This window comes from Sturnira hondurensis, unplaced genomic scaffold, assembly GCF_014824575.4.
Source record: "Sturnira hondurensis isolate 20B ecotype Veracruz unplaced genomic scaffold, ASM1482457v3 Scaffold0001074, whole genome shotgun sequence".
Lineage (NCBI taxonomy): Eukaryota > Metazoa > Chordata > Mammalia > Chiroptera > Phyllostomidae > Sturnira > Sturnira hondurensis.
In genome coordinates this window covers 2556107-2583544 of record NW_028073705.1, presented here as the reverse complement: position 1 = coordinate 2583544, position 27438 = coordinate 2556107, and the positions used below count along the sequence as shown (strand labels likewise).

Genomic DNA, 27438 nt, shown 5'->3' with positions numbered 1-27438 from the left:
TAATAGAGAATGTTCCTGTTGCTAGACCAAGGACTGTTTCAAGAGGCAGGTGTCACTCGAGGTGGGATGGAAGTACCCATGTGACAAAGGAGAGTGGGCAAAGATTATTCAGGGTCTGATGATGAGTCTGAGTATGTAGGAGTAGGGGGTTCTGGACAGGTGGGTTTTTTTGTGTTTGAAGATGCATCTGTTTTTTGTAATCACACAGGCTTTATGCTTTGGCTGTGTTCAGAATTATAGTTTAGAAACCATTTCCTTCAGCACATTGGAGGCATTGCTTTATTACCTTTGAATTTCCAGAAATGAGAAATCCTTTATAATCTGGACCTTCAATGCTTTTTATACCTTTCCCCTTTTTTCTTTGGAAGCTTGCAGGATATTCTGTTTTCTTTGGTAATTTGAAATTTTACAGTGATACTCATGTAGGTTTACTTTCTTCCCTTGTGTGGGCTTTTTGTATGCCTTTCCGGACTTCAATTCTGGGTAATTGGCTTGAATTATCTCTTCCCTTTTGTTTTGTCTGCCCTTTTTTTTTTTGAATCTTTTTTATGTGGATGTTGGACCTTCTCCACTCATCTCATTTTCCCTTACCTCTCCCATTTTACATCTTTTTGTCTTTTCACTCTACGTTCTGGGTGATTTTCTAAATTTTACTTTCCAACTCTTATATTGCATTTTCATTTCTTCGGATAGATGTACTTGTCCTGTCTCTGCCTGGAATCACAGTGCCTGGGCAACCTGCTCTTGTCTCTCATTTTGTTAGTGGCAGAACCAATTCTTCCATTTCCCTTCTTGCATCTTTACCCTTTTTATTCTACATTATCAAATCTTGTTGAGTCTTCCTTAGCAATATGTCTCTAGTTTGTCAGTTCAATTATATAGCATCTCAGCATGTTTATTTAAAAGCTTAATATGAGCCAGGAAGTATACAAAGTGTTGAGGCTGAATAAAGGCCCTCAAGGAGACTGTACCCCTTCGTGGGCGCAGCAGACATGAACATTGAACATTTTAGGAGAAATGTGAGGTATGTTAGGAAAGTGTATTGCATAGGATCCTAGTAGCAGCATGGAGGGTTGGTGATAAACCCACTGGGAGAGAAGGCCTGAAACAGTAGAGAATGCTTGGGTACAGTTCAGTGTTTTGGAGTTGAAGGTGTGGAGGCAGCACTAAAAGCAAGGGTGAAGTCTTGAAAGATATTTTATTTATCCTTTAACAAATATTTATTGAGTGCCAGCTATGTGCCAGGCAACTGTTTTGCAATTGAATGCAGCAATGAACAGAACATATAATATCAGATATAAATATGAATCTCATAGAACCATATAAAAAGTGTAAGTGTAACAGATAAGTAGGTTGTGTCAGTAGGTTGTTCGAAGGTGATAACTCGAAGAAAGGACAGTAAAGCAGGAGTGTGGACATGGGGATTGTGGACCTGTGGTTGAATGACCCCCACACTGCTTCACGGAAATAGGTGAAGGTTTCCATGAGGTTACCTTCACAGGGGTACAGAGGTGCTGTGGGGGATCAGTAAGCACTTGCTCTGAATTTTATTTTTTTAATATACTTTAAAAAACTCCAAAAACACTAATGAGGAACAGCACAGACAAATATTGTATACAAAATTTTACACAGTAGATGCCACCAAAGCATTAACTTGTGCTCATGTTTGGAAAAAGGCCTGGATTTCAAAACAGTTTTGTTCATATTAATTTACTTTGCAATATGGGCATACATCATTTATTGGACTTTGCTTTATTGTGCTTCACAGATCCTGACTTTTATTTTATTTTATTTTTTACAAGTTTAAGGTTTGTGGCAACCCTGTGTTCAGTTCAAGTCTGTTGGCACGATTTTTCAGCAGTTTTGGCTCACTTTCTTTCTCTGTATCACATTTTGGTAATTCTCACAATCTTTCAGATGTTTTCATTATTATTATACTTGTTATGGTGATCTGCGATCAGCAGTCTTTGATGTTATGAACCACATCTGTGTGAGACGGTAAACTTGATTGATGTGTGTATTTTGATTGTTCCACTGACTAGCCCTTCCTCCCATCTCTCTCCTTTTCCTCAGTCCTCCATATTTCCTGAGACACAACAGTGTTGAACTTTGGCCAATTAATAACTCTATAGCGGTCTATAAGTATGCCAAATGAAAGGAAGAATTGCATGTCTTTCATTTCATATAAGAAGCTGGAAATGATTCACCTTAGTGAGAAAGGCAAGTTGAAATAGGCCAAAAGCTAGGCCTCTTGCACCAGTTAGTCAGGTTGTGAATGCAAAGGGGAAAAAGTTCATGAAGGAAATTAAAAGTATTATAGCAAACACACAAATGATAAGAAAGAGAAACAGCCTTATCGCTGACCTGGAGAAAGTTTTAGTGGTTTGGATAGAAGATCAAACCAGCCATAAGATTCCCTTAAACCAAAGCTTAATGTAGAGGAAGGCCCTAGCCCTCTTCAATTACTAAGAAGGCCAAGAGGGATGAAGTAGCTATAGAAGAAAAGTTTGAAACTAGCAGAGGTTGGTTTTTGAAGTTTGAGGATAAGCCATCTCCATAACATAAAAGTTTAAGGTAAAGCAGCAAGTACTGGTGTAGAAACTGTAGCAAATGATCCAGAATATCTAGATAAGATAATTATGAAGATGGCTTCTCTAAGCAACACGTTTTCAGTGGGATGAAACAGCTGTGTATTGGAAGAAGATGCCGTCTAGGACTTTCATAGCTAGAAAGGAGAAGTCAGTGCCTGGCTTCAAACTTAAAAGACAGGCTGACTCTCATGTTAGGGATTCATGTAGCTAATGACTTTAAGTTGGAGCCAGTGATCATTTACCTTCTGAAAACCCTAGGCCCCTTAAGAATTATGCTAATTCTATGCTGCCTGTGCTCTGTAAATGAATCAGCAAAGCCTCCATGACAGAACATCAGTTTATAATATGGTTTACTGAGTATTTTAAGCCCACTGTTGAGACCTGTTACTCAGAAAAAAATACTCCTTTTAATATGTTACTGCTGATTGTCAATGCACCCAAGAGCTCTGATAGGTGGAGGGGAGGTACAAGTTTAACCTCATTTTCATGCCTGCTAAAACAGCATTCATTCTGCAGGCCATGGATCAAAGAGTAATTTTGACTTTCAAGTCTTATTATTTCAGAAATACATTTTGTAAGACTGTGGCTGCCATGGATCGTAATTCCTTTGATCGGTCTTGGCAAAGTAAATTGTAAACCTTCTGGAAAGGATTCACTGTTTTAGATGCTATTAAAAAACATTTGTGATTCATGGGAAGAGGTCTAAATGTCAACATTAACAGTGTTTCTAGAGGAAGTTGATTCCAGCCCTCATGGATGACTTCGAGGGGCTAAGACTTCAGTGGTGGTAGTAACCGCAGATGTGGTGGAAATAGCAAGAGAACTAAAGTTATAATTGGAGCCTGCAGATAAGATTGAATTGCCTCAATCTCATGATAAAACTTCACAGATGAAGAGTTGCTTCTGTTAGTTTTTTGAGATGGAATCTACTCGTGGTGAAGATGCTGTGAAGATTGTTGAAAAGACAACAAAGAGTTTAGAATATTACATAGAAGGGTATGGGAGATGGCAGTAGTGTAGGTGGAAGCTACACTAACCTTCTCCCAGGACCAAACTGGAATTACAAGTGAATCATCCCGAATAACCAACCTAACACTAGCTGGAGAGAAGCCTAATAACCAAGGACTTAGAGAAGAAACCACTTCACTGCATGGAAACTGGTAGGAAGTGTGGAGGTGTGAAAGGGCTAGCTGGGCTTCCATGCTGGTTCCTGAAGTTCTAGAGGGATGTTTCAGCGGCCAGGGGGTTCTCTCTGAGAAGTGTAGAGTGGGGCTCCCCAGCCTAGAAGACCAGGAAAAGAATCCAAATAACATCTGGCTGTGAAAAGCTGCAGGGCTTCTATCCACCAGGGAGAGAGAGCTGGAGACACACAGAGTCTCCTAAAGGGTCAACATACAAAATTTCATTTTTAGCCACTTACCCTGGGCTCCGGGAGTGGGAGAGCAGAGCAGCCTAGAGCCATGTGAGGAGAGTCTGGGGCTAATGGCTCTGGGGATAGAGCTAAAGTGTCAGCCACTAGGCTTCCTGTGCTGAGTCATTCTCCATATTGCTGAAGCCATCTTTTTCAGGCACAGCCCTCCCTTCCTTGCACCAACAGCCTAGACGGAAGCAATAGTCTCACCAGCATGAATTCCTCTTGCCCCATCCCGTGGAGCTTAAGCTGGCCGCTAAGAAGTACAGTTAGAGCCACTATAACTGAATCAGCCTAACAGAAAGTCTGAAGGCAAAGTCAGATCTCTGGGAGCTTTGAGACCTTAACTGACTCTCCTCCAGGCCTCATGCTGGTAAAAGCTGGCCTTGGTGTGCAGCTTGGTACTTTCTGTACACACCCAGGCCCAGCAGAGTAGTAAAAGCTGTGGATCACTGATAGCTCCAAACATGTTGCCCAGGGCCAGTCATAGGCAATATCTGAGATAAGTCTGCACCAGAGTCTTTGCAGATCTGTCTCATACATAGAAACAAACACAAAGAGGCAGCCAAAGTGGGAAGACAAATAAACAGGTCCAAATGAAAAAACAAGAAAACTCTCCAGAACAAGAACTAAATGAAATGGAGGCAAGCAATTTATCAGATTTAAAGATTTAAAGATTATAAGAATGCTCAACAGCATGAAGAAAGAAATAGAAACCAAAAAGGACCAGTCAGAAATAAAGAATGCAGTATCTGAAATAAATAATAAGCTGGAAGGAATAAACAGTAGGTTAGGTGAAGTAGAGGATCAAATCAATGATTTGGAAAGACAAGGTAGAGAAAAATACCCAAGCAGAGTAACAAGAAGAAAAAGGAATTTTAAAAACATGAGAGTTTAAGAAACCTTTGCACCAACATGAAGCGTAACAAGACCAGCATCGTGGGGATACCAGGATGAGAAGAGAGTGAGCAAGGAATCGAGAACCTATTTGAAATAGTGACCGAAAACTTCCCTTATTTGGCATGGAAAAAGACACACAGGTTCAGGAAGTGCAGAGAGTCCCAAATAAGATGGAATATTACATAAACTTACTTGATAAAGAAGCAGCAGGTTGGAGAGCATTGACTCCAATTGTGAAAGAAGTTCTGTGGGTAAAATGCTACCAAACAGCACTGCATGCCACAGAGAAATTGTTCATGAAAGGGCGAGTCAGTTGATTGAGCAAATTTCTTTATTGTCTTATTTTAAGAAATTCCCACAGCTAATACATCCTTCAGAAACCACTGCCCTGATCAGTTAAGCCATCAATATCTAGTCAAGAACCTCCACCAGCAAAAAGTTTACAACTTACTGAAGGCTCAGATGATGGCTAAAATTTTTGAGCAATTAAGTACTTTTAAATTAACGTATGTACATATGTACATTGTTTTTTAAGACACAATTTGCTGATTAATTAATCCCTGCATAAGAGTATATTCATGTTGTTTTCTCAGCCTAGACTGGCCTTTTTCTTCAGCCCATTGTTTTCAGTTCTACACACGTTTTAAAAATCACCTCATAGAACTAAGAATAAAGAAAAGTTCCTGGAAGAATGCCTGGTAGCACCAAATGGTAGTATTACAGTGAAGTGAGAATTGGGAATTCAGGTGCTCAACAGCCACCTGTGGCTTGTGCCCACTCAGTGCAGATACAGAACATGTCCATCACTGCAGAAAATTCTGTTGGACAACACCAGTCTAAAAGATCACAGGTGACTTGAGAGTTCTGTTTCAGGGATTTCTGGAGGACAAACATATTTGCAGATGGTCAGAGGAAATGTTTGCTGAAGAAACAGAGGTGATGAGGTTAGGGAATTTTAGAGGTTTGGTAGTTTCAAGAGGGAGAAGCGGGAAAAACACAATGGCTAAGTTAAAAAAAAGTATGTGTAAACAAAGTTTGTGAACACAGAAGGACTGAGTCTGTTCTAGACATTGGAGGAAGAGTGAGTAGGAAGAGGTAGATGTACTGGATACTGGGAAAAACAAGCAAAACAGGATGTTGACATGGGTTTTGTTCTGCTTCAGTTTTGGCTGAGGTCCCTAAAGGTTGCAAACAATAGGTGGCAATGACATCCACATTCCTAAGTGAGGTTGCTCCCCTTAGCCTACCACCTTGGAGGTGTAACTTAGGTTGAAGCAGCCAAGATGGGCTGGGAGGGCAGGAAGGAAAGGGGTGCTTCCATTTCACCTCAAGCTGAGTGAGGGGGTTGGAAAGAGACTGCTTGGTTCTCGTGATATGATCTGTCTCTTCTGGAGGTCAAATATTGGAGCTATACCTGCCTGCCTGGCTGCAGAACAAGATGTGGCCACCTGGGGAGCTAGCGTATTCTCGCTAATAACAGGCAGTGGGGTCTATTTTTTTTCTTTCTTTAATGTATTTTATTGATTATGCCATTACAGTTGTCCCATTCCCCCCCTTCACTCCTCTCCACCCTGCACACCCCTTCCCCACCATTCCCCCCTTTCGTTCATGTCCATGTGTCACAGTTCTTTAGATTCTGTATTTCCTATAGTATTCCTGCCCTCCCCCCGTCTATTTTCTACCTACCCTCTATGCTACTTATTCTCTACCTTCTCCCCCTTCTCCTCCTCCCACTCCGCTGTTGCTAACCCTCCATGTGATCTCCATTTCTATGGTTCCACTCCTGATCTAGCTGTCCTCTTGGTTTGCTTTTGTTTTAGGTGTGGTTGTCAGTAACTGTGAGTTTGATGTCCATTCACTGTTCATATTTTTTATCTTCTTTTTCTTAGATAAGTCCCTTTAACATTCCATATAATAAGGGCTTGGTGATGATGAACTCCTTGAATTTGACCTTATGGGCCAGGAAGATCAGGAGAGGGTGTTTTAATGACTATCCCTGCCCAAGAGCCATTCCTGCCAACAGCAGTGTGGCCTTCGCAGTAGAGGCTGGAGGTATGCCCATTAAATGCAGAGGCTGGAGGGTGTGGGGACATTCTAAGAGATCATCTGGGGGAGAGGCTCTGTGTGAGCCCTGGGGGCCACAGCAGGATGTTTCCAGAGGGAAAAATCTCTGCAGAACCCTTGAAGAGGCCCCGTTTAAGGAGTCACGACACTCTGGGTAGTGATTTGAAGGGAAGAGCTGGCAGATTCAAGAGAAGACGCCTGTGGTACCTGGAGCATCCTGGGCTTCAGGAGGGGAGAAAGTTTAATTTTGAATAAAGTTTGGAGTTTGAACTGGACATTTTACCTCCTGAAATAAAGTTGTTTTTGTGACCAAAGGTCTTAATTTTTATGAATGTCTGGAAACGCTTTGGAACAGATTTAATCCATGACAAAGAATGATTAGGGTTCTGAATGGATTTGGAGAAAGTACTGTTTTTGCTGTTTGTACTCAGTGGGGCTTTATTTTTGCGGGGCAGTGGTTATACTGATTTGGAGTTTGACAAGAGTACACAGAATGTTTCGAAAGCTTTTAAAAGATTGGGTTGAGAATTAGTAAGAAGTAAGCAAAAAGATCACCACATTGTGCCTGGTTGAAGAAAAAGCACAGGAACTGAGTGGCTCAGGCAGATGAGGTTTTGCTTCCATTCCCAGGAGTCCTCTGAAGTCCACCTGAGGAGGAGTGTTGTATTTTGGTCAGGGCTTGGGGTGTATGTAATATTAAGCCTTAGAGTTTTGTGGATTGTCATTCTGAAGTAAGAGCAAGTGAATGCTGTTCAGCATAGCTGAGCTTTCTTCTGCTTATGCTGGTTCCAGGTGCTTTTTGATGCTCCAAGGGTGATAGCAATTAAGTAACTTTCTCTCATTTTGTGATTGGGATGGGGTAGTATATTATTTCTGTTTCATTTCCAGCATTGGTCTATTTATTATGTATACTTTGTGGGGACTCATATTTTATCAGCTGCAGGTAACCAAAAGGCCCTAAGTCATACTGGCTTGAACACCTAGAGGAGGGGCGGGCTCTGACTCACTTCTCTCTGTGCTTCTCTTGGCTTTGCCCGCATCACTGTGTTAGCTGTGTCCCTAGTAAAGTGCCTGAATCAATTCAGGGTGTCACAGAAAACAGGCTTTTTCTTTTGGATAGCAAAAGCAGCTCATCCACCACCTCCCCAGGAGACCTCCTTTACATGTCATTGGCTAGAATTGGGTCATGTCCAACCTCTGAACTAATTACTGATGGCAAGGGGAAAGGAATCCTCCGAGCAATTTATTAAACTAATTACTGTGTACTTGCTAGAACTAGGAATAGAGTCAGCAAGTCTCCCCTAAGCACATGACTTTCAGAGGAGTATATAAACCAGATCAGGGTTCTGTTGTGAAGGAGGAAAAGGGAAGTAGATGTTGGATAGATTCTTTCATCTATTCCTGGATTTATGTGTTGTAAGGTAAGTGGAGGCAGTCTGGCTTCCTCACCCAGGTGTCTGGGTAGCTAAGGGGAGCAGTGTTCCCATAGCCTTGGAGGGGCCTGATAACCAGTGTTCTCATAGTCTTGAGACTGGGCCCGATAAACTGTTCCCATAACATGAAGTGGGTTCTCATGTGCAGAATTATGTTATATAATTTCTGGCATCTTGCGGCTTTGTTCTGCTCTAGTACTTAAACAGGTAGGGATTCCCTGCTGGGGGTGATGATACACGCAAGGGGGCAGGTGCCACGCTGGGGAGCAAGGGCCGTGGCATGAGACGTGCAGATAGGCAGCTTGCAGCATGCGTGGCTCACCCACCCACGTAGTAACGGCATGCCAGACATCCCAACGGCTCCGTGAATATTTTTCCATCTGCACAAATGCCATGAACCTGTCAGGCCTTGAACAGTGGCAACACATGTGTAGTGACCACTTATAGACTAGATGGTAGGAACATAGTATATTTCGACTAACCTGCTGTGACAAAACCCAAAATATAGTAGTACAAATAATGTAAAAGTTCATTTCTGTCTCACCAGAAACAGTTGAGAGGCATGGGGTCCAGATCGGTGGGGTGGTTTTAGTCTAGGTTAGACATTGTTGCCGAGTTGTAATAACTAAGAAATTCTCTAACAACAATTAAAATAAATTTTAAAAAAAGAAAATATAATTCTATCCACACACACACACACACACACACACACAAGAAATTCCCTGAGTTCAGAGACTTAGGGGACAAAAAAAGTCTGTCTTAACATCAAGGTCCAGGAAAGCTTCTGAGGTAAGTGGGTTTATCTGTTGCTCAGGGCCACTCAGGAACCCTGGTTCCCTCCATAGTGTTTCTTTGCTGTGCCCCCAGGGGATTGTCCTTGCTTTTATGGTCAAAGTTCTGTCACCATTTCTGAGTTCCAGGCAGAAAACCATGAAAAATAACATGGAGCACGTAGGCCCATGTATAAAGGCCTAGACTGAAATGATATCTGTTACTTCTGCTCACGTTCTATTGGCGAGATCTTAGCCAAAGGGGGAGGTCCAACTCTAAAAAACCTCTTGCCTTGTCTGTTCAGGCTACTCTAACAAAACATAGACTGGGTGGCTTATAAACAACACACATTTATTTCTTCTAGCTCTGGAGGCTAGAAGCCCAAGATCAAGGAAGGCCCCGGCTGATTCACTGTCTGGGAGGGCACTCTCCCTGGTTCATAGATGGCCGTCTTCTTGCTGTGTCCTCACACGGTAGAGGGGTGGGGGGGCTCTCTGGGGTCTCTTTTTTAAGGGTACTAATTCCATTCGTGAGGGCTCTGCCTTTATGACCTTATCATCACTTTGAAGCTTGGGCTTCAACATATGAATTTTGAGGAGATACAGATATTGTCTATCATACCTGGGCAATGTAGTGTCTCTGGGCAGCTTCTAAGGTTACTCAGGTCATCACCATCGCCAGCCAGCAGAAAGTGGGAAAGAGACTGTGTAAACCCAGGTCAAATGTCTATGCGGGGATGATACTTGAGTTTTCCTGTCACTTCTTCTCATGTCCCAGTAACCTAGACTTAGTCACATGGCCACATGCAAGGGAGGCCAGGAAATGGAGTTTGTAGCTGGAAGGCTGAGTATCAGGAGAAGGGAAGAATTGAACATGGTAGATTACTAGCTGATTTTTTCCCCTGCACAAAGGATTTTCTCTGCTCTACACAGGATCTCTTTATCGGGAGACTACTTCTTTATTAAATAAACTTCAGTTTAATGCCTAAGGCTGATAGTCACTTACAACATTTCTGAGTTTGGTTACTTCTGGTATTAGTAGTAAAGCAGTATTAAAGGAATAAAATATTTAATTTAGAAAAGTTTAAAAAACTTTTCAAGGTGCTTTTTATAAAAAATACATAATCTTAGCCATCTAAAACAGTTAATAATTTCTATAGGTATGTGTGTGTGTGTGGTTTTAAAGTTTTATATACTAAGGTTATAAATTTCATAAAAGAAAACAACAGGCATCTTTTTGAAAGTGTGTGGTAAATTCTCTTTTTGATGCTCATTCAGACTTTGATTCTGCTACTCTGAAGTGGCTGCTTACTGTCTCTGTTCTTTGAGTGATCATAGGGTATTGTTCCAGACTTTTGTATTTACTGTTTTATATGCTACTTGCAGGTTTTCTTGGTCATACAAACTAGTTTAGTAGGGTTTATAAGCAGGTGAGTAGTGTCCACACACCTTTTATATATAGGTTAACTAAAATGAAATTAAATATTGATAAAAATCCTTTGTAGAATCTTAAGACTGGTCTTATTACCTCCAGGAAGGTACCCATTTTCATCTGATTTATTTACTGCTTTATTTCCACTGTTTAGAATAGTTTCTGACTTGTAGATATTCCATAAATGTGTTAAATGAATGAAAAGATGTAATAGTTCATGTGTGAATGATTGAACCTCATTTTTACCTCTTCACTTAAGGAATTTTTTTACTTCTTAGGCATCAAGTAAAATAGTCTTTACCTTCCCTAGGGAAAAGTACAGCCAGCAGCAACTCTTCCCTGACTTTATATAACCTCAGCAAACAAGTCTGTGTGTGTGCAGAGCATCATGTGTAATAAAGGAACCACATAATGTGATGTGGCCTAATACAGGCATTTAAGAGGTAGGGATATGTTAATTGGAGAGAGGGAAAGAAAATGTTCTGTTTCATTCCAGCAGTAACAGAAACATCCACTTTTTTCAACACAACTTTTCTCAAGTGGATTGGAGTTTGAGTAAGATGAGGAAAAAATAAAATAATTGGACTTTTGGGGTTAGGGAGAAAGGATTAAACAATCTAATGAAGACTGAATGGGTAACTTGACCTGTTTTGTGATTTATTTTATTCTCATGGTGTAATATATTTTTCGGAATTCATGTACCACTGACAATATTGAAAATGACGGTGATAATGTCTTTGTAGTAAATGATAATATCTTTGTAGTAAATATCATCTGATCACATTTCTCTCTTCCTGCAATTCCATTACCTTTTACAAGTAGGGCTCTGGGAGGACTGAGCATGTGGAATTGTAAATGAGTGAGTGCTACTCACTTGGGTGACACACGGACATACTTACGGGTGAGTCACTGAGGGGGAAAATCCTGGGGAAGAGCATTCTGGGCCTGTGGCAGGACACTGAAGCAAAGGCTGCAAGGTAGGAGGCTGTGTGTTTTGCTCAGCCAGTGACCAGTAGGCCAGTATAGCAGGAGCACAAGCTGCAGGGGTGTGGGGATGGAAGCTGCACCTAGAAAGGAAGCTACAAAAGCAGTAAAGGTGTTGATGGTCAAGGGCTGTAGATGCAGATCTTTTCTTTAACTCTGTAGTTGATGAACAACAAAGATTTTGAACAGGGAAGTGATATGATGGGACCTGCATAATAAGGAAGTCATTTTGGAAGGATGGAGTATAGAGAATTGGTTGGGGAGGGATTAATTAGGTATATGTGTTTTTCATGTTTATGTCCATGCAGTTTTCTTTTATGAAGAATAAGGACCAGTATTCAGTTGAGGCATGCCCAGCAAGCCAGCATCTCCTGTGTGTAGAGGAACAACTGTGAGAGCATGCCGTATACAGTCTGACAGGAGAGTCTGGCTTCTTGGTTTTGCTTTGGAGACCTTGGGTGTGGTGTCTGTCTGAGCTTGGTGTGTGCACCTGCTGGTGGAGTCAAAACAGGTCCTGTGGTCCCTCTTTGGGCTGTAGGCTTGGAGGACGAGATATTTTGTTCATATTGTCTAGCACGGACCTCTCTGTGTTTCATCCCTTTTCTCATTGCTGACCTTTGGTTAAGACTTGTTTTATGTTTTGTTTTGCCTCCACTTTATTATGGGGTTTTAAGGGTAGTTTTTCACACTTGGGCCAAAGTTAAAGGGGACAGTACTTTCACATGTGGGGTGGGTGCTGGAGGCAGTCAGGCTGGCTGATGCAGCTGATCCAGCTCTCACCTCCGGCAGGAGATTTCGCCTCCAGAGCTAGTCTTCATTTTCTTCTTAGGAGGTGATTCGCTAAGTTGAGGTGAGAAGTAGTGAGGTTACCAGCGTCGGGACAGTGGCAGTAGAAGTAGCAAGGAAGTCTAGGTTTTGAGGACATTTTGGTGGAAAACTAACGAATATAGAGGCCAGGGAGAATGGAAGATAGTTTGGAATTTGAGGATTGTGTGCTTAGGGAGGTGAAGCTGCCTTTAGCAGATGGGGGTCACAGGGAAGGGGACAGAGTGGCTGTAAGTTGGTGCTGAGTTCATTTTGGATTCCGGATAGGGTCCCTTTTGCTCAGTGTTGGGTAGTCATTTACTGGAAGTTTCAGAGTTTGAATGTAGGTTTCTTGAAACAGACCAGTATCTCTTTCTGTTATAATAAGACATATATTACATGAAATAAAATGTACTTGTTGAGTTTCAGGTGGATGTGGAGATGTCAAATACACAGTTGTAAATGGGGCTGGAGTGAAAAATTGAAAATAAATATGGACTTTTTAGGAGTAACGTGTATATTCAGATGACATAATTGGGACAATGTGAAGGACACCTTCACCCAGAGAGATTTGGCACAGAGGATATAATTGGAAATAGCCAGGGGGCTGTTTTCTTAAAGAGTCAAAGTGGTGCAATGTTTGGAAAAAAGGAAAGGGGCAGCAAGAATATTTTTCTTTCGTTTTTTTAATGAGTTTTATAGTTGTGAAGAAGGCATAGATTGTGACCTGGGATGTAGTCAAGAGGTGAAAAAAGGTTTTGCTTTCTAAGGCCAGATATGCCAAGGGGAAAGAATGAGTGGAGAGGGAAGACAGAGGGAAGCATTCAGTTTGGTTTAACAAACGATAAGTACCACTGAGGTGATGGGCATGTGCTTTATACTGGATACAGAGATAAAGTCAACAAACACAATGCTGCCTCTGGGAAGTTTACTGCCTAGTAAAGGGCAAGAACAAGAGAAACGTAAGAACAGCTAGTATATACTGAGCGTTATGTGTCGGGAATTGTTGTCAGTATTTTCCATGCATTGACTCACTTAGTCTAAACAGCACCCCTACGAGTTAGTTATCATCATTATTGTTCAGATTTCAAAGGAAACTTGAGCACAGGAAGGTGAAGTAATTTGCCCAAGGCCTTTAACATCTAGTCAGCTGTGGAGCCAGGGTGTGCACGCAGGCCACAGCTCTGCATCTCTGTCCTCCAGGTAAACAGATTGCAGTGCTAAGGTGCACAGAGACAAGTACAAAGAATGTACAGAAGCAGCATAAAGGAGGGAGGAGTTCAGTTTTTCAGGCAGGGTGTACATAGGTGACGGGAGCTGAATTTAGATAAAGGAACACACTGTCATGAGCAAAGTGCAGAGCCCATGTTGGTGTAAGGCTTTTGTGTATGCAGATTATTGGTTTTCTTAGTCCTTTGCACAGCTTTCCTCTCTGACCTTTCACAGAGGATAGTCACATTTGATTTCATTCATTTCTTTGAACAACTAAGATGTTTTTTTAAAATCTACCAGAAATGGATTATCCTTTTAGGGGTACCAGTCCTGCCCCTTGAAACCATCATTAGAGTGCAGTTTGTGAGATATTAAATATAATATATCAGTGTCTACCTACCTACCTGCCTATGAATTGGCAGAAATCTAACTAAGAATTTCTCATGCAGTTGGGACCCAGATACTCAATCTCTGGGGAAGAAACAGAGAATTTGAGAAGCATATTTTGAGTGTACAATTTAAATTCCAGAAAATAAGCAGATATTTTGCTTAGAGTGGTTAATAGCCCTTCTGAGACAAATATATTTGGTGACTATATGACTCCTGCTTATATTCAATTAGTCTGCAGGTCCTGAGCTTCACCCCATTCCATCCCATCCTTGGCCACACCTCTGATGCCCAGCTCTTACCTCAGCCAGGAACCGCATTCTGGGATTGGGAACAGTGGGAACAGTGTGAGACTCGGGCATGGTGTGAGGTGGTCTTTTTTGCATGTTAGTTTCTGTTTGGAAAAAAAACCATAATGTTTAGTGGTTCATTTTAGGCTCCTACATCAAAATACTGTGTCATTGTGGCTGTGTGGGTAAAGGGATTATTTTTGGAAGTGAGTGAGGGTGCTTAATAAAGGAAGAAGTAAATTCACAGTTGAAAGAATAGATTTTTTTACCCCTTTACAACAGAATACTATGTGCCACTCACGAGTATCTGCCAGAATTCCTCTAACTCTGACAAAACACCCATCTATGTTCCTGGCCCTGAAAGGAAAACCTGAGCATTAGGCATAACACCACTACCACCCTGTGGTAATATGTTGTAGTTCATTGTATTTATGAACTACAAGAAGAAGCATTTTTGCTGTGTGCCACATTTTTTACCTTCTCCTTTAAATAAGAGTACAATAGCATGTTATAAAATTATATATGTTTATCTTTTCAGTATTACCTATTAGAAAAATATATTTAGAAACTCGTAAAGAAGAAACATATTAAAAATGGAAAGAAAGCTTAATTTTAGAAATTAACAAATTAAAATTCACAAAACTACATTTTTAGGAAAGTAATTAAATAGCTTTTCTCAAGGGAATTACAAAGCAGTATAAGGGACGAAGGACCTCAGCAATTATGAGATGGTTTTTGATATAAAGGGAAATTAAAATATGTTAGATAATATCCATGATTTTGCTCTAGAATGTGTTAATTTATAATTCAATGTGCTGCAAATATGAGAGTTTATAGTATTCCAAACAAAATGATGAAGATATTTTGAATAGATTCGGAGATTTCAGAATACTTCACAAGGCCTGGGGAAACTGTAGCTCCTTCAGTGTCTCCTTATGCATACATTCCCTGGATTTCTTGAGGAGTCAATCTAGCCCTTCTCAGAATTAGTGCGAGCTGCTGCTGCAGAGTTGGGCGTTTTCTGACAGATTAAATCCTTTGGACAGGTCCTGTGAGTTGTGGTGGGAAGCCTTTTCCATGGCACATGGCAGGATGAGAAACGGCAGAACCACAGACCCGGAGTATTAATCTTCCCTTGACTTGACAAACACTGTACACACAGCACTAGAGTGTGTCTGCTGCCAGTGCAGGACGGATGACCAGACTGCATTTTTCTCTCACCATTCACATCCCAGACAACCTGAATACTGTGTGGATGGGTTTTACATGGCAAAGTAAACAATGACTTCTGAAAAAAAATTTTTTAAACCAAAACAGCAGTAGGTGTATATGACTAAAACAAATAAAATTATTTCACAAACTTCTAGAATATTAAATGCTGATTGTTATATGACTATTAGATATTATTATATTAAGTGCATGTAATTATTGTGCCATATAGTTTTGGACTGTATTTCATGGAACTGTAGAATTCCTCAGAGGTCCTCTGACTGGGGAGGAGGCTCAGCTGGTCAGGTCCTGGATTACCTTTTAAAAGTGTTTTGTCATATATCCTCTGATTATTCTGATACACAAAACCTACTCAAAATGCAGTTTATAAAAGGGGAAATGTTTGGTGATATAAATGACAAAGCACTTTATTGCATCATTATCAAAACTGACTCCAGAAACACTCCCTATCTCCATTCTTTTATAAGCTGAGATACCCCTCTTTTCTGCATTATCTTCTGGCTCCTGTGTGAAACACCTTTTCATTGTCCACACTCATTCCTCTGCCAGGATTTGCTTTCTTGGCTGGGTCAGGCCAGTGCCAGCACCGGCTTTGGGTGGTGGATCAGGCGGGAGACATCAAGGAAGAGGGAGCAGCAGCGGCCAGGGCTGCTGTTCTTTATCTGCCTCCCTCCCCACGTTTCCTATACACAGTCGTGTGTGGTACAAATCCCGCGTTTTCATTCCCTCATTCAGAAGGCTTAGTCTTCTGCAAATCGAATTTGTTTTTTTCTCTGAATGACAGTTGAGCATGACTTGGTTCCTTATGGGCAGCTGGCTCTGAAGAAGAAAAAGGGAAGAGCATGAGTGAGCATGCACAGTTATTAACCCAAATGGCTACCCCCACCTTCGCTGGAAAGAGCTAGTGGGTGTGGAAAGAGGGTAGGACTGGCATGTTAATGGAGCTGCACACATGAGAAAAACATTTTGAGTTTGTACTGATATAGTACCACCTGAGAGGTGTGTTTTAGGAAGATTCTTACCAAACTTTTTAAATACTCAAAGACACAAGAGCAAATGGTTTAGACTGATCGGTACCATTAAAAGTGAATGAAAAGAGAAAACCCAAAAGTGCTGAATTATCTTTTTAAAGGACTTACACAAATTATTTTACTTGCTGTTGTTTATGAGAGTGCTTATTAAGCCTGGATGACAATTACAACCACTGAAAGAGCTGTTAACGCGAGCAGGTTAACAAATGCCCTGCACTAATCATGTCAAATCAGAACCTCCCAGATGAACTGAGGCTGTTCATGTCTACAAAGTTTCCTAACTGATTCAGATGATTACCCAGATTTTAGAACAACTGGTGTATTTAATAAAGCTTAATATGATATATACATTTGCTCCAACGAAGAACTCAGACTTAATTCTAAGGAAGTAAGAAATTCATGGTGGGACAAAATTCAGAAGAGGAAAGAGGGATACATGGTATAAAGCCAAAGGGACTGGACTCAGGAGGAACTGGTGGGACGTTTTGGAGGCTGATAGAAAAGCCAGGTTTGAAGCAATGTAGTCGGTGGCTGTTGGAAGGCTATTCAGATAGGGTAAGGGTGGTCTGGGAGACAAAGGTGGGAGTGGTCACTTCTTCCTCGGGTCAGAGAGGCCTTCACAGGGCCAGTAGCACTGGGTCCCAAGTTGAAATGAATGGGAGCTTTTAAGACAGACAGATTGAGGAGAGAACACTTAGGGTGGAGGGAGCAGCGTGGGAAGGGGCCGTGATGAGGTTGGAGAGCATCAAGTAGGGGTCTTCCGTGGTACTTACAGAAATGTGGACTCTATGCTGTAGGCAGTAGGGAACTAATGAAGGGTTTTGAGTTGTGGCATAATATAATCAGGTCTTTGTTTTAGAAAATTACTTTAATAGGCATGTGGAGAATGAAGTAGGCTGATTATGCTTTCTTAAAACAGTGCTCATGGAACACAAATAGACCAAACATTAAATTTTCTTTCTCATTGCCTTAAACAGAATTTTACCAAAATCACAGTAACACTCACTTCTGTAATTCGTATCTCCAACCGATTTGTTCTTTGGATAAATTACATTTTTATAGTGTTTCAGTACTTGGTGTTTAGATTTAAGAATTACAGTCCCTGCCCAGGGCAACATGAAATGCTGCGGCAGCACCACAGTGGAGCACACATGGAACTCTTCCAGCACCTGTCCTCTCAGCCTTTTGCATCTCCTTGCTCAAGCCAAATGCTCAGAGTTTCCTTGGTGCTTTTCCCTCTCTTGTCCTTCATGAGTATCAGCAAGTTCAGTCGATTCTGCCTCCAGAATCGCATCACAGATCGCTCTACTTCTGTCCTTATCAGTAAGGCTAGAACTTGGTTTGAGCTCCCGGTGTCTCTGCCTTGGACTACTGCAGCAGCCTTCTAACTGGTCCCCTCCTCCCTTCTCTCCCCTTTCCCCATTCTCACTTTCCTGCTCCAAACATTTCACTAGCTTTTTTACTTAGAATAAAAAAGCCAGCAGCTCCTAGCTCTTGTCTCCCTTAGCTTCATCTCTTCGTACTCTTCTCTTGCTCCAGCTGTTATTTGCCCTCACAGTGGCCATTGAACATTTATTCTCTTCATCCAGGAAGCTGTAATAATTCGGTGCCTGGCAAATACTCCCTGAAGTTAGTAACATAATGATATCATAATAATAACAACACTTTCTGCCATTTATTGGATGTTTTCTGTAACCCAGACAGTGCAAGTGCGCTCCACACATTAACTTGTAATTAAATTAAGTGCAACAAGCTTTTGAAGTTGGTATTATTGTTCCCATACTTTAGAAAACTGGGGCACAGCGAGCTGAAGTAACCTGCCCAGGTTCTATTGTTAGTGTGTTGCAGAGCTGGTCTTGAAGTTTGTCTGCATTCAAATCAAGCTTTTTGCTATTAAAGTTTTTTTTTAAGATTTTTATTTATTTATCTTTAGAGGGGAAGGGAAGGAGAGAGGGAGAGAGACATCAATGTATGGTCGCCTCTCGTGTGTCCCCTGCTGGGAACTGGCCTGCAACCCAGGCATGTGCCCTGACTGGGGATCGAACTGCTATCGTGTGGTTCGCAGGCCCGTGCTCAATCCACTGAGCTACACCAGCCAGGGCAGCTTTTTGCTATTAAAGTTTTAAAAGTATTTTGTTATCATTAAATTTTAATGACCTCTCAGCAGTTCCTGGAGGACAGTCTTAGAGAAAGCTGTAGAGAAAAATCTTTTATTGAAGTTGAAAATAAACATTAATATAACTTAACTACCTTATTGGTGACATCAAACTTTTCTCAGTATTTTATGTCTTCTTCATAATAAAAGACAGTGAAGTGTAAAAGTTGGTAATAAACTCTGCCCTAAAATAGATATGGGCTTAATCTTAGTACCTAGTATAAATTCATGTAAGTCTCAATATTGTATGTGCTAGATAATGCTCTTGACACTTGAGATACCAGTGTGCAATCAAGTAGGGTAGATTTAAGATTTGGGTTCTGTAAGCTGTTTTTGTATATCCTTCAGTATATCCTTCTTGCTTTCCTGTGAATTCCGTATTAGTGTGATCCATCTTGGACCTCCTCCCATCAGTCCTGTGCCTTGTCTCCTAAGCACAAACTCAACAACAAGGCTGGAAGTTTATTTTGTTGTAAGTGTAGTTTCCCTCTTTTTTCCTTTCTTTCTTTTTTACTTCCAATTATTATGAATCATTAAGTTTAATTTTGTTATATATAATAAACTCAAGGACCTTCTGTTCTAATAGGGGCAGTACAGTGAACATAATACATTACATTATACATTAGGAGATAGTAAGTGCTTTCTATGGGGGACTAAGTAAGACCCAGATGGGGGAGATATGGAGAGCATGTAGCTGTGTTAAATAGCAGGTTGGTGAGGTGGATCTCATTGAAAGGTCAGAGACTTGAAAGAGGTGAATGAGTTGGGCAGATGGGTATCTGAGGGAAGAACAGTTCAGGAGGAGGGACTAGGTAGTATCCAGACCTAAGAGGGGAGAATACATGCACACCAAAAGCAAACGTTGTGGACGGAGGAGCCAAGTGAGGGAGAGATACTAGATGAGGCTGGAGGGGTTCCAAGTATTTTTGTTGGTGATGTTGAACTCAACTTGGATACATAAGCACTTAGCACAGGGTCTAGCATACAGCCCCTGCCTGCCTCTTCCAGCCGCACCTCCTGCTGCTTCCCCTTGTAAACCCTTCCCTGCCGGTTTAAACCTTTCTACTTTTGCATACACCTAAAATGCGCTTGTTCATCTCTTACTCTGGTAGACTCCCAGCCCCACCTGGGCCCTCCTCTGGGGGGACGTCTTTGACTCTCTCTGAAGCAGAACTGATGCTTCCTTCTCTGGGCAGCCGTACACCGGGCATTAAATGTGTTTGTTACAATAACATGTGTCATTAGCTATTTGTTACTTATGACCACTCACTGTGTGCCATACACATACAGTAAGTCCTTTACAAGTTTTTTTAAATTAATTTCTCACAACAACCTATAAGTTGTTATTCCATTTTATGGATGAACAAATAAAGGTATAAGGAAGTTTAGTCATTTGATTAAGACCATCCAGCTACTAAGTGGTGGCACAAGGAGTTAAACACAAGATTTTTGACTCCAGAGCCCAGGTTTTTCTTTTTTAAAATTATTGTGGATTTATTTTTTAAATTACAGTTGACATACAACATTATATTAGTTTCAGGTGTACAACATAGTGATTAGACATTTACAAGTAATCACCCTGATAAGTCCACTGTCCATCTGACACTGTACATAGTTATTACCATATTATTGACTATATTCATAAAGGTTGTCAGATGGGAGAAGGGTAGAGGGGATGATGGGTAAAAAAGTGAAAGAAGTACAAATTTCCAGTTATAAAAAATCATGGGGATGTAAAGTCTGTGCCTTTTTTAATCAGTACATATACTATGCCTCTTATCCATTTCACCATTTATTAAATACTATATACAAGTCGTTGTATGTGTCACACTGTATTATGACTACTCGTTTGTGTGCATGCGCCTTTCATACTATTTGTGACTGCTCGGAGGTTAGGGAGCCATGTTAAATTTACCTTTGCTCCTTGGGACTTTGCACATGTGTTCCCTTGGTTGAATAAAAAAAAGGAGAAGAAAATATTCTGTCATATAATTTGTAGGACATGGGAAGCAATATTCAAAATATTAATTATAATGTGTTATTAATTTAGCATTTTATTTGGTTTTGAACTTTATTTTAATTCTGTCATTGTGCCTCTCTTCTCTCCTTCTTTCAGACCAGTATTAAAGAGGGACAACTGTTGAAGCAAACCAGTTCTTTCCAAAGGTGGAAAAAGCGATACTTCAAGCTTCGAGGCCGAACACTTTATTATGCAAAGGACTCAAAGGTAATTCAGGACAGTACTCGTTGCGAGCACTTGAGGCTGTGGGTGGATTTTGAATTTTGGTTTTCTAAACTGGTTTTGTCTTGGGGCTCACTGTAACCCTTTGCAGTTGTGTGAGTTCAGTATAAACGTGATCCGTAGTGGACCCAACCCCAGGGAAGCCCACGTGAGTCAGCTTCACTCACAGCATGTCCCCTACGGACGGAGGGAGAGGAAGGCTCCAGTGTCGCTAGCTCTCTCTTGCCCAACCTCCCTTTCTCTCTCCGCTTCTCTCCTTCCTTTCTTTTTCATTATTTCTTTTGTTGTTCTTTCCTTCCAATTAAATGAAATATTAAATGTAACCTTATTAGATATGATCACCTGAAAATTTGGTTTTTCTCCCTTTCTTGTTATTTTTTTACGTTATAAATCTTTTCCTGACCGGAAGTGAGAGGATTGCTATAGTTGTTAAGAATCCGTGCTGTGCCCTGGCTGGCCTGTGTGGCTCAGCTGGTTAGGCGTCATTCCCCAAACCAAAAGGTTGCCAGTTTGGTTTTCAGTCAGGTCACATGCCTGGGTTGTAAGAAGGCAACCCATCGATGTTTCTGTCGTACATCGTTATTTCTCTCCTTCTCTCTCCCTCCCTTCTTCTCTCTCTAAAATAAAATGAAATTAAATTTTTTAAAAATGAAGCAATGCTCTGGTTTCAGACGAGAATTCCTATCCAATTCCAGCATGTAGAATGGCTGTAGACAGCATGTGATCTTGAGAGGAGGCCGAAGTGAGACAATAGGCACGAAGTGCTTATTACGTAGTACTTGACACACAATAATCTCTGTTTATGCTAGCAGTTAAGAATAAGAATCATAGCGAAACCAAATTAAGGCTTTCTTTTTTCTTTTTTTTAAAGATTTTATTTATTTCTCTTTAGAGGGAAAGAGAGAGGGAGAGAAGTATCAATGTATAGTTGACTCTCGTGCGTCCCCTGCTGGGAACTGGCCTGTAACCCAGGCTTTTGCCCAGACTGGGAATTGAACCTCAGTTGTTTGGTTCGCAGGCCTGCGCTCAATCCACTGAGCTATACCAGCCAGGGCTCAAGTTAAGGCTTTAAATAATTTTTATATAACAGTTGAATAAAATATGAATAATGTAGTTTTGGAAGAAAAAAATTATAATGATTAGTTTTTTGCGTTTTTTCCCCCAAAAAATGAACATGAAGATTTTTTTTGCTGCTGTGCCAATTAAGTAATTGATAATTTCTATATTAAAGAATGTATGTTCCTGATGCAGGTAGAATTATACACCAGGAAGTAAAAACAAATCAACAAACAAGACCTAAGGCTTGATTTGTGTAGCCATAGAAGTAATAACCCAATAAAATAATCTTATTTTAAGAGTCGTTATGTTCAGGGCCGTCCCTGACCCGGCTCCACCGTGCCTTCACTTTTTCTCTAGGCAGCACTGACCACTGGCAGCCTTGCCCCTGTCTCCCATTGCCTGTTGACTTTCCCTCTGTTGCCACTTGATGAAATTCCGTTTTCTTTGAAATTATTTAGTGTCCCTTATTCCATTATTTACAAGTGAAAGAGGCTAAGTGTTGTTTACTGGAGAAATTATCTGTGACCTTCCATAGCATTTCACAGCATCTCATCTATTCTAGTTTTAATAAGTAGTCTATCTTACATTAGAATTAGTTTTGTCTATTTTATCACTCATGCTAGATTATAAATTCTTTCGCATCAGGAAATGAGCTGTATAATCAGATCAGTTGGATTAAAGCATAACCGTCTGGAAATCTGGGGAGGCGGTGGAAGCTGTCGGAGAAGCATTGTTAGACAACCTTGCAGGAAGATCATTGAATGAGTGCGGACGATGACCAAATGACTAAAAATGGGAAGGGTACATTTATTTACCAGAATTTCTGAATTTCTAAATTGTAAATTTTTTAAAGATTCCATTTCTGTGGAGTTTTTACCAGTGAAACCTTTTTGATTAAAACCACTTTGAAGAGTATAAAAGAAGTATTACCTCATATTTGCAGAACACTTTCATCAGCTCATTTGAGCAGTTAGATAGATGAGGAAATTAAGGTTCAGAAAGTTAAGTAACTCAACATGGTCTCAGTCAGGACTGGTTCTTTTCATTTCTCGCTTAGCCATTGTAGGAACGATGATGTTGCTGATATTGCCTCTGTCTTCTTGGTGGAGTTGTTAGAAAGTACAAGGTTTACAGACATTGCTGATGTATGTGTTAGTTGTACTTTGTGAAGTATCACTTAAATTATTCTTCATTTTTCTATTTCTTAATCCTGACGTACCCTCATAGTCATGACCTGATAATAAAATACATATGTGTGTGTGTGTGTGTGTGTGTGTGTGTGTGTGTAGAGAGAGAGAGAGGAGAAATGAGTTAGGTTTTCATTTAATATATTTGTGTTGTTTTTCATTAACAGTCTCTGATATTTGATGAAGTTGACCTCTCAGATGCCAGCGTAGCTGAAGCAAGCACAAAAAATGCTAACAACAGCTTCACGGTATGGTTATATTTTGCAAACTCCCTACTCAGGTTATAGGATGACCCTAACATATAAAGAATGCCCTTTTCACTTACCAACTGTGTGTCAGCCTATCATTATTAGAGTTCTGACCAACACAATAAACTTGATAAATACATTGCATACTCTAGCACCCAATATCATTCATGATTATAATGTTAGTAGTTTCAGTTTTTCACCTGCTTTAAATTTAGTACTTCAACTAATTTCCTTGTTCTTTAGTATTCAAAAAGTTTGGTTTTTACCTTCAATCTCAAAAATAATATTTCCCCCCTTTTTCTTCTACTTTTACTTTAGTTGCTCTGTGTAGTTTAGGTTTAGGCAGTTGCTATAGTTCAGGCCTTCATTTCTTCTCAGTTAAGTAATTCAGTTGGTAGCTATTTGAGAGGTGTCCTGTGTCCATTTAATTCCTTTCCTTTCCAGTCACAAATCCCATTGCTTAAGACACTTCACTGGTTTGTCATTGCCTGTCAGGCTACATCTGCAACTCCACCCTAAAGTCTTACAAAGTTGTGCGCCGGTATCCTCATGTTACTGATAATTATTTGACTTACCCACCCTACCAGCCCAGCATTTTCGTCTGTGCCTATGCTTTGCCTATTCCCTTTGACTTAAGTGATTCCTCCTCTATCTGTACCTGTTGAAACTCTACCAGTTCTTCAAAGCTTATCTTAGATATCCCATTCTTCTACTTCTCTGATTCAAAAAAACACGGTTTGAGTACCTTATGGTTGAGTACTATGTGCCAGGCTCTTGAGCTGTGCACAGAGATTCAAAGGTGGATAGATGGATAAGTAAATAAATATCACTTCCCTTTAAGATATTCATAGCACAGTATAGTGAAGTCAGCCTGGAGTTCTTTTTGTAACCACTTAATTCCTTAAGTTCTCTAAGGTGCCACTGCCCACAATCCCAGGCCCTGCTCTAGGGAGCACCCCCCTGCTGACAGCACTGTGCTGTGTGCATCCCCTGGGCATACCAGGGCAGAGAAGACAGATGGATAAACGGACAGAGCAGTGCCCTGATAGAGGCAAGCACTGGTGGGGTGGGGGTGGGGGGAGGAAGCAAATGAGTTCAGATTTGGTCTTACTGATTGATGGATGTGGGGGATAACTCATGGTGTTAATATTCCTTCCCCTTCCCCAGTCCCTCCCTAGGGAGAGTTTAGTTCAAGAAGAGGAAAGCCAAGAATAGAATCCTGGGAAAATATTAAAATTTAAGGTTTGACCAATAAAAGTGAAAGAAAGCATTCTGAAGTATAGAAGGAGCATCAGGAGACAATGCTGTTATAAAAGCCAATGGAACCGAGTTTCAAGATAGAAGTTGTTTAACATCAAATACTGTGGCGAGATCAAGTCAAAGAAATAGAAATGGATTGTTGGATTTGTGAGCTTGGACATCATTTGCTCACAGTGATTTATTTGAATAGTTTCAGTGGAGGCGTGGTATGCATTAGGCTGCACTGAGAATTCAAAATGGGAAGGCAGAGGGAGCCAGGGTAGGTTGCATTTGCTAAAAACTTGACTCTTTAAAGGAGAACAAGCATAGCTAGAAGAATAGTCAGGCTTAAAGAGAGCGTTTTTTGTTTTTTTTTAATATTTTATTTATTCATTTATCTTTAGAGGAGAAGGAGAGAGGGAGAGAAACATCAATGTATGGTTGCCTTTCATGCATCCCCTCCTGGGAGTTGGCCTGCAGGGAACCAGCCTGCAACCCAGGCATGTGCCCTGACTGGGAATCGAACTGCGATCCTCTGGCTCGCAGGTCCGTGCTCAATCCACTGAGCTACACCAGCCAGGGCTTAAAGAGAGCGTTTTGGTTTTGTTTTTATTTTGCTTGGTTTTTAAAATGGGTTTTGATTGTATATGTATGAAGAGAGTAAAGAATTGTTGAAATTGAAAATTGAAGCTTCTGGAGAGAGAGGGAATAATTGATCAAGCATGATTGCTACATAAGCCAAAGAGCAAAGGAACCAGAGCACAGGGTAAGGAGATTGGCACTGAACAGGAGATAGAAAGTTTATGGAAGTAGTCTTACCAAACAAAAAAAGAGAGTTAGTCTGCCTGCCACCACAGAAGCCAAACTTGTGAGACTTGATGGTGAAACAAGAAAGAGGTTTTATTCAGGTGCTGTGCAATGGGAGAATGGTGGACTGTGGTCTAAAATCTCACGACTTCAGCAAAACCATGGGAAAGCCAGTGTCCAGAGTTTCTGCTCTACTCCAAAGCATAGTTCTTTGGAGCCCACAGCGGACAGCTAAGTGGTTATCCAGGTAGCTTAGCATGTTCCCAGCTGCTGTCCATTTCATGCTCTTTCCTGTAGGTCATGGGCCATGCAGCTGCTGGGACCACAAGGTCACATGCTCCCAGGAGGGAAATCGTAAATGTACTGGCCTGTGCATTTCCAGGTGGGCGAGAGAGGCTCCCTCATGGAGGCCAAGGGCCATGTGGCTGCTAAGGCCATGTAGCTTATGGAGAGAACAGGTAAATACACTGTGAGTACAGGTCCTGAACTTGAGCACTGAGCAAGAGAGAACATTTCTTTGTTCCCATGAGACTATGTTAGCTTGGGTGTGGGATGGACCAAGTGCTTTCTCAAAATAACCAATCAACTTCCCAAATTTTTGTGTCCTTCAGGTGAGTCCACCTCCCATCCAATCCCTTCTTTTCCCAGGCTAGACTGGCAGGCCTCTGGTGCAGGCCTCCAGCATACCTTCTGCACCGTTTTGACTTCTGTGGTGCGTGCTCCTGCCTTCCCTTGGTCCCACCCCTAGTTTGGTGCCAGGGGGCCTGAGGGAAAGGGCTTTTCCTACACTCAGTGTGAGAACCTTCCCCTGTCACCACCCTGGCTAATGGGGGAGAGACTGAGCTCCAGCTGACCATCCACTGCTAACAGTAGCTGTTGGCAGGAAATACTACCATTTTCTCAGTGAAATTGAAGACAAGGTCATCTGCTCTGAGTAACAGTTTAGGAGAATTTGGAATGGCTTCTGCAGAAAATAAGAATTGAAACTGAATTGGGGCCTGTGGAAGATTTACTAGGTGGTAGATAGTGTCAGTGTCTACCAAAGAAAGATTGGAGATCAAATTTAATAATGTTCTTAATTCTTAGGGCTACAGCATTTTTTAAAGATGGGTCTGGAGAACAACTAAAATGATCCAGGGTTGATTATTTATAGCAAGGGCCCCAACCCCCAGGCTGCAGGCTGGTAGCACTAGTTCCAGGTCTGTTAGGAACGGGGCTACATAGCAGAAGTTGAGCAAGGGAAGATTCCCTCGCCTTAATGCCTAAGCTCGGCCTTCTGTCCCTCTCCCCAGTCCCTACCCCATCTCTGAAAATACTGTCTTCCATGAAACTGGTCCCTGGTGCCAAAAAGGGTTGGGGACCACTGATTAGGGAATGTTGGCCAGAAATATAGAGGGATTGTTGGATATTTAGAGGTTTAATAACTCATATTCCTTCCCTCTCTGAGTTCTCATATTTTGAGAATGAAACACAGGTGCTGATGGACAGCTTATTAATAGCTTAACAGGATCCAATAACCACTGAATACAGAGATTCTGATAAATTGTTGGAGACCTAAGGCCAAAATGTTCCTTATTCATCTTTTCTCCCTAGTGAGGGTGGCATAGGGTGATGAAGCAATCAAGTTTACAACTCTGCTTCTCTGAGGAGCAAACAATAGTCCTCTCCTTTATATGGAAACTCATAAAAGGTGGACATAACTTCTGGCCAAGATAGAAATGTAGGTAGATATACTTTGCCTTCTCCCACAACCACAAGGACAGCAACAAATTTTTTAAAAAGTAACCAGAACTGCCAGAAAATTGAACTGTATGGAAGTCTGACAACCACAGGGTTAAAGAAGAAACATTCATCCAGACTGATAGGAGGGATGGAGACAGGCAGCTGGCGTGGATAGGACACTTGCCAAGGTGGCAGGCAGGTGGAGGACCAGGGCAGGTGAGGCATCTGTGGGAGGACTGG

General features: G+C 41.2%; 1 protein-coding gene across 7 annotated transcripts in view; it reads left to right on the top strand.

Moving 5' to 3' along the window:
- The window catches only part of DGKH (diacylglycerol kinase eta), a 210297-nt gene that overhangs the window by 62088 nt on the left and 120771 nt on the right, over positions 1-27438 (top strand). For all 7 annotated transcript variants that reach the window (XM_037060214.1, XM_037060225.1, XM_037060193.1 and 4 more), the window contains exons 3-4: positions 20811-20921; positions 23350-23430. In XM_037060214.1, coding sequence (XP_036916109.1) covers positions 20811-20921; positions 23350-23430 — 192 coding nt within the window. The remainder of the gene's footprint in view (positions 1-20810; positions 20922-23349; positions 23431-27438) is intronic.